At 50.0% G+C, this 15,734-nt stretch overlaps 6 protein-coding genes across 6 annotated transcripts; 2 read left to right on the top strand and 4 right to left on the bottom strand.

Moving 5' to 3' along the window:
• Window positions 1-925: 925 nt before the first annotated feature.
• On the top strand, window positions 926-1,418 carry LTR64_001555 (uncharacterized protein; the record flags this gene model as incomplete). The annotated part of the gene is given in 2 exon segments (XM_064895936.1): window positions 926-981; window positions 998-1,418. The coding sequence occupies 2 exon segments, from the start codon at window positions 926-928 to the stop codon at window positions 1,416-1,418; spliced, it is 477 nt and encodes a 158-aa protein (XP_064758623.1).
• Window positions 1,419-2,504: 1,086 nt separating this feature from the next.
• On the bottom strand, window positions 2,505-3,756 carry LTR64_001554 (uncharacterized protein; the record flags this gene model as incomplete). The annotated part of the gene is made up of 4 exons (XM_064895935.1): window positions 2,505-2,618; window positions 2,665-2,777; window positions 2,836-3,582; window positions 3,651-3,756. The coding sequence occupies 4 exons, from the start codon at window positions 3,754-3,756 to the stop codon at window positions 2,505-2,507; spliced, it is 1,080 nt and encodes a 359-aa protein (XP_064758622.1).
• Window positions 3,757-4,236: 480 nt separating this feature from the next.
• Window positions 4,237-6,084, bottom strand: LTR64_001553 (uncharacterized protein; the record flags this gene model as incomplete). The annotated part of the gene is made up of 2 exons (XM_064895934.1): window positions 4,237-5,882; window positions 5,973-6,084. The coding sequence occupies 2 exons, from the start codon at window positions 6,082-6,084 to the stop codon at window positions 4,237-4,239; spliced, it is 1,758 nt and encodes a 585-aa protein (XP_064758621.1).
• A 164-nt stretch (window positions 6,085-6,248) lies between these two features.
• On the bottom strand, window positions 6,249-8,840 carry LTR64_001552 (uncharacterized protein; the record flags this gene model as incomplete). Its single annotated transcript, XM_064895933.1, has 2 exons — window positions 6,249-6,413; window positions 6,606-8,840. 2 exons carry the CDS (start codon window positions 8,838-8,840, stop codon window positions 6,249-6,251), a joined length of 2,400 nt encoding a protein of 799 aa, XP_064758620.1.
• Window positions 8,841-9,534: 694 nt separating this feature from the next.
• On the bottom strand, window positions 9,535-10,463 carry LTR64_001551 (uncharacterized protein; the record flags this gene model as incomplete). Its single annotated transcript, XM_064895932.1, has 2 exons — window positions 9,535-9,683; window positions 9,761-10,463. The coding sequence occupies 2 exons, from the start codon at window positions 10,461-10,463 to the stop codon at window positions 9,535-9,537; spliced, it is 852 nt and encodes a 283-aa protein (XP_064758619.1).
• Window positions 10,464-13,444: 2,981 nt separating this feature from the next.
• LTR64_001550 (uncharacterized protein) lies at window positions 13,445-14,192 on the top strand (the record flags this gene model as incomplete). Its single annotated transcript, XM_064895931.1, has 2 exons — window positions 13,445-13,993; window positions 14,169-14,192. The coding sequence occupies 2 exons, from the start codon at window positions 13,445-13,447 to the stop codon at window positions 14,190-14,192; spliced, it is 573 nt and encodes a 190-aa protein (XP_064758618.1).
• Between the last annotated feature and the right edge of the window lie 1,542 nt (window positions 14,193-15,734).

The following is a 15,734-nucleotide window of genomic DNA, read 5'->3' as shown; positions in this document are numbered from 1 at the left end:
TGGCAGACTTTCATAATTCTGGATATCCATGACACACTTCAATTTGGGGGTCTTCAAATTACAACTTCGATGTGGCTGCTGTGGCGTCCACTACCTCGAGTCAGTGGTCGAACGACCTCATAGAGAAGTGGCCCAAAAGTCTTGGTAAATGCACATCGTGTTTGCGCAGTCTATAGAAGAGATGAAAGACAACATAATTGGTAAAACAATGATCAAGAAAGGCCACGAGGAAGGCGCACACGCGCTTCGACGCTAGTGTGCGTCCAGGCCTCAAGGCATATGCCCAGACATTCGTGAACCAAGTTGAGTGGTTGGGATAATGAGCTTTCGTCCACTTGAACACAGAATGGGAGACATCTTCGAATGATCATAAGGCGCCTACACGTACCTGCATAGTACAGCCATAGTGCGCGGTACGAGAGAAATTTCTCAATCGTTTCAAGCCGCACCCTTGGTAGCCATTGCCTGCCATGTAAATTAGCTTGAGCTTGAGATTGCACAAGATGTCGATTTTGCTAAGAAGTGAGATGCCTGGAGTGGTATCTTCAAGCAGCTCTCTCTCAGGGCGCGCGGGCATTTTCCGGGAGCACATGACAGTCGCGTCCTGATCCTCGTGTAAGTGATTTCGCACGGATGAAAGTGGACCGCGTAACAGGTGGTGACAAGGTGCCGTACAGGCCATGAGAAGGCAGGTGAAGCAGAAGTTGACAGTTATTTAAGTGAGTACTAATGCCGTGCGATCTGGAAGGTCACAGCTTGTCGTCGAGAGCGGGTAGTCGAGCTTCCGGAAGCCGGAAGATGTCAATCTGAACCTCTGCCGTGCGCGTGAGAATAAAGAAACAGATGAACGAACACAACTTGGTATCATTGGAGCAGCGGAAGCTAAATTACATGAAAGTACACTTCTGTACATCTATTCTAGTGTATGGTATCCCATTATCGATCAAACGGTGTTCTCAACAAACTGAACTCGCTAAGCCTGTAAGATCATTTACAGAAGAGCGGCAAGACCCATCAAACCGGCACCAATCATACCCATACCGGTTGCGACTGGTGCGGCGGCACTGGAGGCTACCGAGGATGCAGCTGAAGAGGCAGCGGAAGATGCGTTTCCACCTGCACTTGAGGCAGATGAAGCAGCACTGGAAGCTGCGGAGGAGGCTCGCGAGGAAACGCTGGATGCGGCAGAAGCAGCGGATGACATGGCGGAGCTGGCTGAAGAGCTTATGCTTGATGCTGCAGAGCTGGCAGCGCTGGATGCGCTGCTGATTCGGGATTCAGCAGAGCTTGAGAGGCTGGCGGCTGAGGAGGAATCAGTGACGGTGGCAAGCTGGCTAGAAAGGCTGGCTACGGCTGATGAGGAAACTGAAGCCAATGATGAGGCGACTGAGGAACCAGCACTGCTGGCAGAGGCTTGAGCATCGCTGGTCGAGGACTGAGCTAGAGCGCCAGTGGCAGCAATAGCGAAGAGGAGGGTCTTGAACTGCATGTTGTTGATTGGTTGGTTTGAGTTGATTAGGATTTGAAGAATGTGAACTGGTGTTTTTAATTTGAGGTGAGCGTTGGTGGTGTGGTGGGAGTCAAGTGCAAGAGACGCAGATCCGTGCATATATAGGGGAAGGTTCGCAGCTTTTCGTCAATCTGGTTTGTCTAGAATGATCTGACGACCACTTTCATTGCCATGGCCAACTTTTCCCATATCTTGGAAACAGGGCGCAGCCAGTGTAGTGATTGGCCGTACCACCGATTGTTTTGGGCTCGACACGCGTCAAACTTTGGTAATACGGCACTCGAGATTTCAGGACAGCCACAATGAAGTCACTGAATGGAGCCAGGAGATGATGCGTGACATGGTCTTGCCCTGATTGCCGTGCCAACCTGGACTAAACGAGGCTAGTGGGTCTGGGGTGCCGATGCTGCCAAGAAAGCTTGACCAACTTACGTGAAAGCCGATCACTAAGTCGGGCATCCAGAAGTACTGCTGCACGAGCACAGATACAAAGGATCTTCGCGGCTGAGATGGCTCGCGAGGGTCGTTCATAGCAGTAGCCTACCCTCTGTAAAGGCGAGATGAAATGAATTAGAGGCAATCACACAAAGATTGTCTTATGCTGTTTGAAAGCGCATTCGTAAGCACTCGGCTTTTGCCAAGCACATTCAGCCGTAATCGTTCCAACCACTAACGCCATGTGTTTCTGTGGCAAGACCATTTGGTTACGACGGCACGGAGCTGCCAATTTCAGCATCTGGGATAATCGGACGTTTCAGCCTCTTTCAACGTGAGCCAGCTTGACCATATGAAAGAATTTTAGAGGTTCCGATACAAATGTTGCTTTTCCGTTCTAGCTAAGCACAGGTCAGAAGAGCGGTTAGAATCTGTCTATTCCGTACAGTCGATCACGGCACCAAGCAATGGACTTTTCAACCAAAGAGCTGGCTCCTGCATACATGGCGAGCATAATCTCAATAGGAAGGTGCTATGAACTGCTTGAGTCCAGCAGGTGCTAATCTTCGAAGCTCACCACGCAGCGACCTGCAACCTTGCCACTCTTCAATTTGTATACAGCATCAGGAATCTTGTCGAATTTGTAATGCTCGATGACTGGCTTGACAAGTCCCTGTTTCATGATTAGTTTACTCTTTCCGGGAACTGCTACAGCTCACCTGTGCCGCGAACTGCAAAGCCATCTTAACGTCGTTCCTGGTCCCTACTGCAGTGCCTGTGATCTTTAGGTTCTTGCCTACCAATGTCAACGGGTCTGCAATCAAAGGTACGTCTGCAATAGATGCTATCAAGCGTCAGCATCACGCCGGAGAGTTGGTCAATGCACTCACGCAAGCCGATCGACATTAGCACACCCGAAGTTCTCAGCATGCCTGCACCACTTCGATATGCTGCGGCACTAGTTGCTGTGACGATCAAGCCATGCACTCCCGATCCATCGGCCAGCCTGATCACTTCCGCGTTGACATCCTTGACCTTGGTAAAATCCACAAAATGCTCCGCTCCAATCTTCTTACACATCTGGTCTTTCTCCTCTCCACCATCAATGGCGATGACCCTCATGCCCATTGCTCTAGCATACATCACCCCCATATGCCCAACACCCCCACCAGCACCAGCAAACGCAACCCAATCACCAGGCTTCAGTCCAGCCTCCGTGATACCACGATAAATAGTCGCACCACTACACATAATCGGCGCCGCAACATCATCCGGCACCCCATCAGGAATCTTGACCACATGCTCCGCCGCACCGATCACATACTGCTGATAAGTCCCAGGTCTGTGCAAGCCCGTCTGCAGCGATGCAGAACAGTACATCTCCCGATCTGTCGTACACATCAAGCACGAGTTACACGACGTATACACGGGTTTCAAACCAACACGATCGCCAAGGTTGAGACTGAGCGAGACCGGAATGTTTGTGCCTAGAGCAACGATTGTTCCTACCCCTTCATGACCCGGTGAGACAACGTTGAACTCGGACATCTTGGGCATCGGAAGGTCTTCGAGCATATAGTGGAGGTCGGAGTAGCAAATCCCCGTCACGGAGAGTTTGATGAGGACTTCCATGTTGCCTTCATTTTGTGAGGAGCACCTCGTCAGCTTACTTGCACGATTACAATGCCACACTCGTCTTACTTACCTGGCTGAGGCACAGGAACATCATCTCTAACCACGACCTTGAAGTCCGCCCCTGGATTCTCAACACAAGCGGCTTTACTGGTGGACGGAAGTGAAGTATCACCCATTTTCGAACACGATTGTTTGAATAACTATTGCCCTCTGGCCGAAATGTCTAGAAGTTCTCTGTAAACCTTTTCTCCCATCAAATCTAGGTATTTATCGCTATGATATATGTATAGTAGAGCCGGCGAGCGAGCACTTCCTCTCTCAACTGACTTGTTAAGCCTCGGTCTGGTGCCGTGCATATGGCTTGCATATTACCGAGAACGAGCACGAATTTCGCGAAAGGTGCCAAAAGCCAAGAGTGCTTGGTTTAGAACAATGGGTAGACTTTGTAAGAATTCAAGTCATTCTGTTTGTGTTCGTGATGGCGTGCAATGTGCATGATCGGCATGAATAAAAAATGAAGGGCTGTAAATCAGAAACCTGCATGAACAGTTGTGGCCGGTTGAGTCGCCTCAAGGACGAACATTCTTCGAGGAAGAGCCACACACGGTTCAAGTTGTCAGCATCACGTATTGTTTCGCTTGACTACACACTCTACTCTACAACTCGTCCTTAACACTAGCCTGCCCCTTCTCAGCCTCCCTCGCACTCCCCTCCCACCCACACACAGCCGCAGTCCCAACCTCCATACGATAAACACACTTCTCACTCTCACTAACCTTCCAAATTTCTTCACTTTCACTACACGCGAGAATCACCCTCGTACTTCGAGCAGGTCCATTCCAGCAGTGTTGGCCATTCTCGTATTTCATGACTACTCGCTCGCCGCGGCCCAGACCTTTACCACCTGAAGGCAAATCGTCGTCGGTAAATTCTGTTTCAAAGCCAGTGAAACTGCCCATGTTGGTTTGTCCGCCGCCTTTTTTGGGTTGTTGTGTGGTCTTTTGCATGAAGCAGAGAGAGTATTTGTACTCGCCGAAGTCGCCTTCTGTACATTGGTCTTTGAGAGCGCGGAAGATGCCGTTTGGACCGTAGTCTTTGGTTAAGTCTTCTTCGTCGTGTTTCAGCCCGTTTTGGGCCTCGGTCAGGTCGCGTTGTGAGTCGTCGCGGGATTTTCGTGCTTCTTTGACGGCTGCTGAGTCGTCGAGGTTGGCATGTATTGTGTTGTCAGGCAGGACACCGTTGTCGATGAGGATTTGTCGAAGGCTGCTCATTGTGCTGCCGAGCCAGTTCTGTAATGGTCCGGGTAGATATGATGTGAGTGAGTAAATTGCTGCTGCGTCACTGGCTGTCTGTTCCGATTCACTCTCCTCAAACTCTGCCCAGTTGACGCCAGATTCACTACCATCTTCCTTGGCAATTTCTGTCAGATCTCGATCTTCGGCATCAGTCCAGGTGTCGGTTGACTCCCTAGCAGCATAGTCTTCCCAGCCTTGTACCGCCTTCTTGACGCCAGCATCATTGAAGTTCGGGTTGTATGTCTCTTTCAACTCGCTCAGCAATGCTTCTAGCTCGGAGACCCTCGCAACCATATCCTCTCTCTGCTTCTTGACCTTCGTAAGGGCACCCCTTAACTCTGCTGTTCGATCTTTCGCCAGATTCAAGAGTACACCCAGCCTGCCTCTGCCCTTACCCTGTGCATCACTCTTCACAAGCCTCAACTTCTCCCTTCTCTCCACCTCCTTCAGATTCTCTTCCGCCTCGACTATCTTCCTCTCAAAGCCCTGAACCCTAATCTTCCCCGCCTCAATCTTGTCCTTCAGCTCCGTCCGTCTCCTATCAGCCTCAAACTGCAGCTCCTTCCGCTTCTTAAGCGCTCGCTGCTGTGCTTTCTGCCGTACCTCCTCCTGCTTCTTCCACTCCTTTCCAATTGCTGCACAACGATCTTCACACTTTACACCACCCACACCAGCATATTCATCTGAGCCGTCACAACATGCATCGTAGTCACAGACTCCATCATTGACGTTCTCAAAGCGTATATAGGCAGGCACGTGTCCTTTGTTCTTGCAGTAGAAGCCAGGCAGTGCTAGTGTCTCATTCTCTGGAGTGAGGCTAGATCCTGGACGTAGATGAGGCTGAGGGTAGGAGTACGGGGTCAGATATGAGCAGGCTGCGGTTCCCGGCTCATCTGAACCATCGGGACAATCACAGTAGTCATCGTTCACTTGGGAGAATGGTATACGCTGGGAGGGATTCGATATACAGGAGAAGAAGTTGTCGCTTGTTTTGTAGAATTTGGCGACTACAAAGATGTCAGACACAACACTCAGGGCAGATACACGGTTGAAGGAGTGTCCTAGCAGCCAGCAGTGAACTATATAGTAGAACTCACATTCAGGACCTACGCCTCGCGGTCTGCCAGACTCGGCAGACTTCGCATCTGCTGCTTCTACCGAGCTGACTGCATAGAGAAGTACCCCTAACACTTCGGGTCTGAGTAGCATTGTGAACGAGCAGCAAAGCTCTCCAGCATACCCAGCGGTGCGCTTGTGCAATATCGTGAACTTCTGGACATTTGGCATTTGCGGTCGGTGAAGTTGCCTAACTGGCAATAGATCAGACCTGACGTATCAGGGGTTCATCACGTACAGCTGGGAAGGAAGACTAACTACGCAACAGCAGTATAAAAGTAATATTTGTACAGATAGTGAAGTGGTTCGAATTGTCGTTGCATTCGAATCAGCTTCTTAGAAGCGTCCGGTGCTACCAGATCGCTCAACAGCATTTTCCACCGTTCCCGATGTCCTAAGAATATCCCACCACCAGTGCTGACCTGGAAACCTATAGACGCTAAAGTTTAAGCACTGTTCATGAAATCGTCCAAACTTGCAAAGCAGATCACAGCGTACGACAATACCTTGGGGTTTTGTAGTCAAGCCTATCGAGCCCCAGCCCCCATTTTTGCTATTCCATCCATCAGTGATCCTCTTTGATACAGACCCGGCCTCGTTCCAACCGTAGGTACTTTCAGTCCTGAATTTCCAGGCGCTGGAATCCCTGAGCCATACTTGTTGGCTACCGGCTTCACCAGCATACTCATAGGTCTTGGCCTACCACTGGATCCTACGGCACCATTCATGGTCCTTGGTTTGTTTGGGCTCTGTATTTGTTGCAGCGGTACACTACCCACCAAGCTTTCGCCTGATGCGTCACTCCTAGGCGGACTGACAGGCTGCCGTTCTCGTTCTCTTGCTTCACGCGCTTCTCGTTCAGCTTCCCTTTCGCGCTCCTGCTCAGCACTAACTGTCAAGAAAACCTCGACTTGAGCAACAAGATCGCCTTTTTCGATGCGTTCTGTTTCGAGATTAAGACGGAGTTGATCGTTCTCTCTTTTGATGGTGTCAAGCTCGGACCTGGACCCAGTAAGTTCAGCCTCGACGACCCTCTTCTGAGCCGAAAGATCTTCATTCCACCTCCTAAGCTCTTCTATTTGACCTTCCATTTTAGAAAGCGCCTCATTATGTCCTGGTGCGAAACCAGTGAGCGTTGCATCTCGCTCAATTAACAACCTGGCTACCTCATCTTGTGACTCTTTTAGCTCAGCCTTCAGAGCATCGACCTGCTTCAACCACCTCTTCTCATAACTGAGCTTGAGGTCAGCGACTTTTCGTTCGTGCTTCGACTTGTATAATGCATGTAATTCTCTTGCAACAGTTTCTGTAGCATTCTTGACTGCAGCGTCGACATCGACGGGTGAGCCGGAGCTAGAGCCAGGCGTTGCTGGCTCGTCCAACATTCTCAGCGGGCTCGGCGAACATCTCACCCGGTCCGATCGAAGGGTATCCAGTGACGCTTTCAATTCCAGTATCTTGACTTCACATTCTTCTGTCCTCCGTTCCGCCTCCTCGGCCTGTCTTTTCAGCTTCTCTCGTTCCCGTTCCTCAACGAACGCATTTTGCTTGACTTCTCTCAGTACAGCCTCCATCTCTCTTGCTCTCCTGTCTAGCTCGTCTTTCTGAATTTGTATTTCTTCCTTCTCCTGTCTCTCAATCCTCAGCTCTTCACCTGACTTCCCAGCTCTAACCTCAGCATCCGTGATAGACTTTTTCAGAGCCATTACTTCTGCTTCCTTGCCGGATAGTGTAGCCTCGAGGCCCGATATTCTTGATTGCATTTCCGATCGAAGTGTTTCTAATTCACGAGGGGTGACGGTAGGAATTGATCTAGGAGTGGCCATTGGTCCAAGGTCAATGTCAAGCAGATCTAAACCAAAGCCATTTGATGAAGACTGACTATGTCGCGAGCTGGCTGGAGTTTCAGGCACTGGTTGGTCGGGACTAAATTTCTGTGGTGATCTCCCAGTAGCTCGTTCTCGATCGACCGAAGCCTGCGATCTATGTGCAAGGGTAGGGTTGACACGTATAGGAAAGGCGCCGCGACCAGAAGGACTTCTTCTAGCAGTCCTTGGTGCGGATCCTGGAGGTGGCATCAATATGTTTGTTTGGCCTGTGAAGTTCATTAGGTCGACTGAGGATTCTGCAGAATATCTAGACTTCCTAGGTGTAGCTTCTTCATCTTCGTTCGAGGAGGTGCTCCTTCTCGATAACAGCTGTAAGGGCCTCTGACCAGTAGCAGGGGTCGACATGGCTATGGAGTTGCGATTGGCACGTGGAGTGCAGCCGTCGAGAGGCACTCCCTTTACAGGAGAGTTTTGTAGACTTGCGAAACGAGTCATGTCAGTAGGTATAGCTGAAATAGTGCTCAAGTCGCCAGCAGTGCCGTTGTGCAACGTATCGTCCATGCCGAGTGTGACATCGTTGTCGAGAGTGTCCTCGTCGTGTTGATCCTTCGAACCATTTTCATGTATCGTGCTCATATCCTCATTCAGGGCTGTATAATTGACAGAACTCTTCCTCGATCCAGCGTCATGTTCCATTTCACCAATCGCTCTCGTCATGCCTTCATTGAAGCGTAAAGTCGATTGCGCAGGAGAGTCAGGAGGTGACTGCATGGCTAAAGTATCATCCTGTAGTCTGTATTTCACTGGCGAACGTTTCGAAGGAGATGCTGTCCGTTTCGTCGGGCTTGACACGTAGGCTGAAGATGGAGGGAGACCGGAGTGTGTCTGAGGCTCGGAATTCTCTACGTCGACATCGCAATCATATGGCAATGCTGGCGTCGGCACCTTGGCTGGACTTGTCGTAGCGTCGCAACTCAAAGCCCCGATCGTGTTCTCAAGAGGGGACAATGGATTTCGCATTTTGGCTTAGTAGTATCTCTCTACCTCAATGCTGAATTAGTGTAATACCATGTATTGTGTATTGACGAGTGAAGAAATGGGTAAACAACACGACGTAACAACAGGTCTTCTGTTGTAAGGATCTGGCTTGTTCCTTCGACTTTCGTGGAGAATAATCCTCCGCCTGCCGCTCTGCTTGTTGTTTACAGGCGCCACTTCTGTCCAAACAGGCACTAATGCACCTAATTTCCGACCCACTTTCAGGTACCCTCAGCTTTCAGTTGGCTTGTTCTCTGGTTGATCTGCGCAACGGTGCTGATGCTCTCCTTTTACTGGCTGTAAATTGCACGAGCATTAAAAGACTTTCACCCCTGCAGCTGCTTACTGCCGCTCTTCTGCAAGCCCACAACCCGATATCATCTTCACTCCTCTCTAATGCACGACGCAATCTCTATATAGGAGAAAGAATGTTCGCTGTACCACAAGTCAATCATCGACAAAGACATTCGCGTGTGATGGTGCTATTTGTGTCGCGCACGTGCAAAAGCCACACGAGCAGCCTACACATCGTGCTCGAGTAAAGTGACAGCACTCAAGCACAGCTTAGGCGGTACTGAGTAGATCAGCAGCGACCTTGTCTAATGACAACTAGCACATGATTTCTCGCGCTGTCAGTTTCTTGGTGGGTCTGCTAATTGATGATTCTCAGAAAGGATCAGTCGTGTTTCCGTAATGTGAACAGGGCAGTCGTTGCAACAGTCATTGTGGCCCCAAATGGGCACAATGTGGTCCAGCCGGTACGTTGTGCGTCGACATTTTGCGTAGCTTCGACCCAGTCCCATTGACTGTTTTTTTCGGTGGCATCTTCGCGAGCACAACAGAGATCCTAAGAACGCTCGAGATGGAGGAAAGACCGACCTATTCCAGGCTTTCGTTCCCACGCAAATCACCGCCCTTCTTCATGGCATCTTTCCTCTCCTCACTATCTCCCATCACCTCACTCTGCACGACCTCCTTGCCATCCTCGACTTCTCCACCAGCACACTCAATAACAAAGTTAGCCACGAATTGCTCTGCCTTTTCCACGTTACGACTCAAAGAATGATCATCACCATCAAACAGAATCAGTTTCGTCTTCTCTTCACCCTCACCGGGCCCTTTGTACCCTTCATACCACGCTTCGTGCAAGTGCCTCGAACAACGATCACTCAAAGTCCGATCTCCAGTCCCGTGCAACAGCATAACCGGTACATTCCGCCTTCCTGCTTCTCGAGCACCTTTCAGCGCATCAGCAGTCTGACTCGCTACCGTCGCAGCACCCACGACCCGCTCATCCCTTCCAGCAAGCGTGAATACCGGCGCGCCACCAAACGACCAACCGACTAACACGAACCGATCAACAGCAAAGTGTTCGCCCATATAAGTCATCGCAGCTTTCGCATCCTCAACACAAGGTCCCGTTCGAGCAGCGTACCGATAATCCAATCTCAAAACCTTGATAGGCAATTGCGGTAACGACGGTAATTTCGTGGCAAGAGAGAGGTACATCCCCGACGGCCCCGTAACGCCTCCACCCGCACCCGAGAGAAGAATTGCAGCTGTCCGCGAATGGACAGGTGATACCTTGGCAGAAGTCGGAGGCATATGAAGGAAGCCATGGGCAGAACCACCGTAGCTATTCTTGACTGGAAACTTTAGGTTAGAAATGATTGGACCAGGGTCATCGAGGGGTAGTGCGGATGAAGTTCGTGGTGGTGCGGCGACTGGATGGTCTCGTGGTCGGGGTGTGCTTGGCTTTGATGAGACTGGTGAGTTGGTGGATAGATCTGTGTTTTCGGATTTAGACATCTCAACTTGATGGTTTTGGACGACTGTGTTGCTATGTGCAGCTACTGTGCTAGTGGGTAGTATCTTGGGATTGACAAAGCGCGATATTAGCCGTTGCAGTCTTTGCATACGTGTTTAGATAGCCAGCGAGGCTGATGGCAAGATGGAACAATCATAGTTGTGATTTTTAAATACAGGTTAACGTGCCTTTCATTGCTACTCATCGCTCATATCGCCTGGAGAGAAGCTTTGCCACTGCTGTGACGTCAGCCACTCGGAGTTCCTTTTCCGACGACACCACCATCAAGCTGCAGAATTCCATGCTCGACGCTGGGAAACTGCTGGTGGCATTAACTGAACAATGTACAAGTACATGCACACAAGACAGATGCAAAGACAACCGTGGACAGACACTCGACTCGGGATCTGGGAGCAATGATGGGACCAATATGTGGTAGTTGCAATAAAAACAGTATAGCCGCTAATAGGAAAGTTATTCCATGCATGCATTTGCATGACCTTATCACTACATCGTGTCTGGGGCTTGGCACAATTCATCTCGCTGCCTACAAACTACCGTGGCACATCTGCTGCAGCAGACTTTCGAGACAGCGTCAATATGGAGTCCCGTAATTGCTTCATCTCCAACCACCACGCTCCGAGCTAAGCTCTGTCGGAGGATAGCTAAGTGGTCGTTCATTCGTGTTCGCAGGCTGTCACCTGATTAGAGAGGTACCGTACTAACAACAATATACTTACCATTTCATATACTTGGCTATACCGTGGTAATCCAGGACTTGGCTGGCCCGCAACACTCGTATTGCCCTTGAAATCAGGAGATATTGGCGTCCGTGGTGAGCCAGGCATTTCGCTCACTGCTTGGGATAACCTATGATCGTTCTTGGGCACTACTTCTTTGGTTTCCGGTGGTGGCGAGGTAGCGCGTGGAGTTGGTGCAAGAGCTGCTGCGGCGGTTACCTTCTTCTTCTGCTTCTTCGAGCGGCGCCAGAAGAGGAAGCCTGCAAGTGCTAAGGCGACGACAACGAGCGTCACACCGACGGCAACGCCAGCTGTAGCACCGGTCGAAAGACCAGAGGCAACAGCAGGTATAGAAGTCGCTGTTGGTGTCGAGCTTGTTGGCGAGGTGGTAGTCGATGTGCTTAACTGAGGTATGTTCGTCAAGGTGGAAAGATAGACTGTGCTAGTGTAACCGCGTACAGCTGCACAACCTAGACCAACTGAGCCACCCTCATAATTATACCGGGCACAATATGGTAGCGCTGAGGGGCTGCCCGAATTAGTTCGAATCGACTGCTGCACTGCTGTACTTACCAAACGAGGTTCGCGGGATTGTTCTGGCAGGCTTGATCGCACACGCCACCCAGCAAGTCATAACAGCTTGTGAAAATATCTCTGCAGTTGCTGAGCTCACAGCAGCCTACGAAACTGCTTGTGGTGGCACAATAGAGCGATGTTCCGCAAGTCACTGGCTTATCTGTGCTCACTCAGAATTGGGGTCCTTTGAAAACTCTGTCTCGACTAACCTGCATCGCCGTCAATGAACCCGCATGTTGCTTCTGAGGTCGTAGAAGTAGTTTCATTGCTTGACAGACTCGTTAGTTGCTGACGACGACGCAGCTCGGATATTGCTGGCGGTGTTGTGACCTGTGGTAGAAGATCGTGTTGCAAGCCAACGTTAGGACATATCGAGCTGGCAGTGGCTGTCGGTATATTAAGCGCAAGTGCATTGGCTTGGTGCACAGCAACGAGGAGACTTGCCACGATATATACTGTGTGCCATGGAGACATATTGACCCGGAACAATATACTGAAGGGTCTTGGTGTGCAACTTGGATCTCAGGAGAAGGTCAAGATGTTGTTTCTGGGAGATGTGAAAAACAACATAAGCTGTACTTCAGGTATGGTGGGGTTGGCACGCCATGACCTCGCTCTACCAGATATTGACAGTCTACTGATTCGGCTAGAAGAATGTCTGCTGATACGCTTCTAGATCGCAAGTGTGTCCATGCGAGTGCGAGAAGGGCTGAATACGAGGTCGACTTGGCAGAACAACGTTCGCTCCAATTGAGTTCTCAGCAGAATTGATTCATCGTTACTATTTATCGAGCTGCCATTCGTCTTCGAACCATGAGGTCGGATTTGTGTACCTTCGGCTGCTCAGCTACCTTGTTGAGCCTGATAACCTCTTCCGTTATGCACTACCGAGGGGCCAGTATGGAAATGCCATACCTCTCGTAGCCGTCATATGTAAGAAGTTTCCAGTCGGCAGAGGCTTACAACTTCCCGCGACCTATCGGACTGTATTGTAGCTCGTGAAGCTCATCGTTTTACCGAGCAGCTGAGTTGTTAAACTGGTAATATTATGAGCTGGTCCCAATCCAGACTCTTCTTAAGCGAGAGCCAAGAGGCTAGGGAACCTTGATGATCTTGGCGTGCTTCTTCTCTGCTCTTTTCACGTCTTCTACTGCACACTCATCAGCACGACTGCGGAGCTGTTATTGGACGTAGGTCAGCCACAGCTCAGAAAAGTGAGGTTGTTTTGCAGACCGTCTCGCAGGATTCTGGATGTAACAAAACAGGCTCTCCGCCTTGTCAAGCCATCGCTTCGCCATGGCTTGGCACAGCTGTTGGCCCGTGATGCGTTAGAACACGCGATCCGCAAAGCTCGTGGTGGTCAATCTCTGCAGTCGAAAGCGGTCTGATATGATCGAAGGTTGGAAGCTGAATGGTAATATTTGCTTCTGAAACACTGCACAATCTTAGCACTTCAAGCAACCATGAAACCTGCAAAGTCATGCTTCCACGTCTTACTCCTCGCGGCAGTTGCGAAAGCACAGTCGCTGCTGGAGGCAATATCTACCTTTCCACAGCTGTCCAACTTTACAGCTTTGATGACCGACAACCCTCAATTAGCAGGAGCCCTCCTTACATCGAACAGCTCCTCACTGACGGGACAGTCAACGATTTTGGTTCCAGACAATTCAGCCTTCACCAAAGTCTCAGCACTTTACAATGTGTCTATGGGAAACTTGAGCATTCAGCAATTGGAGCCATATCTTCAGTACCATTTGTTAGCTGGATTAGTTACAGCGGACAACTTCACCGCGTCAGAAGGAGTTACAGTACCGACCTATTTGACAGGACCGACTTTCAACAATCGATCTGCCGGAGCCGCACTTGGCTCATCTGGGGCGGATGGTGATGTACGAAATGGCCAGGTTGTGTTCTTTCAAGCAAAACAAACCACTAGCGGGTCGAGAAAGTTCGTGCTCCGCCAGTTGCAAAATCCGACTGTGAATGCTCAAGGTGGTCTCGGCCATCAAATCGTAAGGTGATTCCTAGCTGGTTAGGGCACAACTGATCGTCTATTAGAATCTGACTGCAGTGGATGGTACATGGGATGGCGGGTATTTCCAGATTGTCGACAAGTGAGTGGTTGTGAATTGTTGGGACGATGTATTGACCCGATTAGATTCCTGTCACTTCCATTAAATTGCACAGACTCGATTAGAAGGTGGCGAATGACTGCATTTCGGCAATCGTTAGACAAGACAGGCTTAGGGACACCACTCGACATCACACGGAACGTGACATGTTTCACGCCGAACGACCAAGCCTTCCTGCAAGCTGGAAGTCCAAATGTGACTGCTAACATAACACAGCTCGAGCGACTGATCAAGTTCCATACTGTTGTCGAACCGCTATACAGCAATTTCTTTGTGGACGGGCAGACATTCACAACGTTTTCGAATGAGACGATCCGGATAACGCTTCGCGGTCCGGACATCTTCGTCAATGACGCTAGGATTATCAACAAAAACGTGATGACGAACAATGGAGTGATGCATGTCCTCGACAGAGTCATGTCGCCACTAGAACAAAGTTCGATTTCGACCACGATCTCACCGCCTACCACGACAAGGTCAAGTGCACCACTTGACACAGCAACAGTTAGTGTGACAGTAACAGCATCGCCATCGGCATCAGCAGGGTCGAGTGGTGGCGCGGTGTTGGATGCATCTCCATCTTGGTCCTGGTACCTATTGACTGTGCTCGCGGGAGTTCTGGCCTGAAAATCATGGATGTAGTCGAACCACTGTGGCATGTACGGATGCGCACATTGTTGCCATTCTCAGTTCGCATCATAATTTGCTGCACCTCAGGTCACGTACGTAGGTAGGACTCTGCAGTGGTTTGGACGAGTGTGGCGCAGCCATCTTACGAATGATGGACTTTTGGGTAGCCGCCACGAGCTCGATAGCGTTAGCACGATAGTTATTGGGTTTGATTTGGATGGCAGGCTTGAGTTTGTGAGATTCTGTTCCTCTTCTCCTGCAAGAGCACTTGAGTGACTCCAAAGTCGAGTGTTTTGAGGATACGATAAAAGCCTTAGTGTTCGGATGGTGGCTGTTTGACTGAGAGGTGACTGGCCTTTTTTGAGGTCAGCAAGATAGCGAGCTAACTTCATAGTATAAAAACTTTTCAACAACTCCAAAGATCGATAAATGAGTATCAAGAAGTATTTGTGCAATGTGTTCTAACGCGTCTATCTCACACCACTCCACTGTATCGAGGCAGTAGCGAGTTGAACTAGCCGTACAAGATACCATAGAGCGTGTTCGGCAGAATAGCAATCGCGAAAACGACCTGAAAATACGATAGTGGAAGGTAAATGGTTGGAGGAAGTCGCCAAGCTGCAATCTTGGCTCCTATAGCCCTACGAACGGGGTCCTGCGCCTGCAGCGCATACGACTTTTCAGGCCACCAACCGCTAAAAACCACATCACCCATGTCGCTGCAGAATTCAACACTGAGATTGGAAAGACAACCTTGCAGAAGTGGTGACAAAATCTCTATTAGCGTACGAACATGGCTTCGTATGGCCTACCACCTCATCACTGCAGCTCGCAACAATCTATTGCTAGGAGATGCGAGTAGGCAGCGTTATCCTCATTGTACTTGGCAGGCCCAGTCCACGTCGCGTCGCAAGATCACATGGCTGTGCCAGTAGGACCACAGGCCGACTCCAAAGTACAGCAGTGGGATGTGCTCAAATGCTTATCATAT

Source organism: Lithohypha guttulata, assembly GCF_036872675.1.
Source record: "Lithohypha guttulata strain CCFEE 5908 chromosome Unknown scaffold_1, whole genome shotgun sequence".
Taxonomy (NCBI): Eukaryota; Fungi; Ascomycota; class Eurotiomycetes; order Chaetothyriales; family Trichomeriaceae; genus Lithohypha; species Lithohypha guttulata.
Note: the sequence above shows the minus strand (reverse complement) of the source record. Positions and strands in the feature narration are given on the sequence as shown.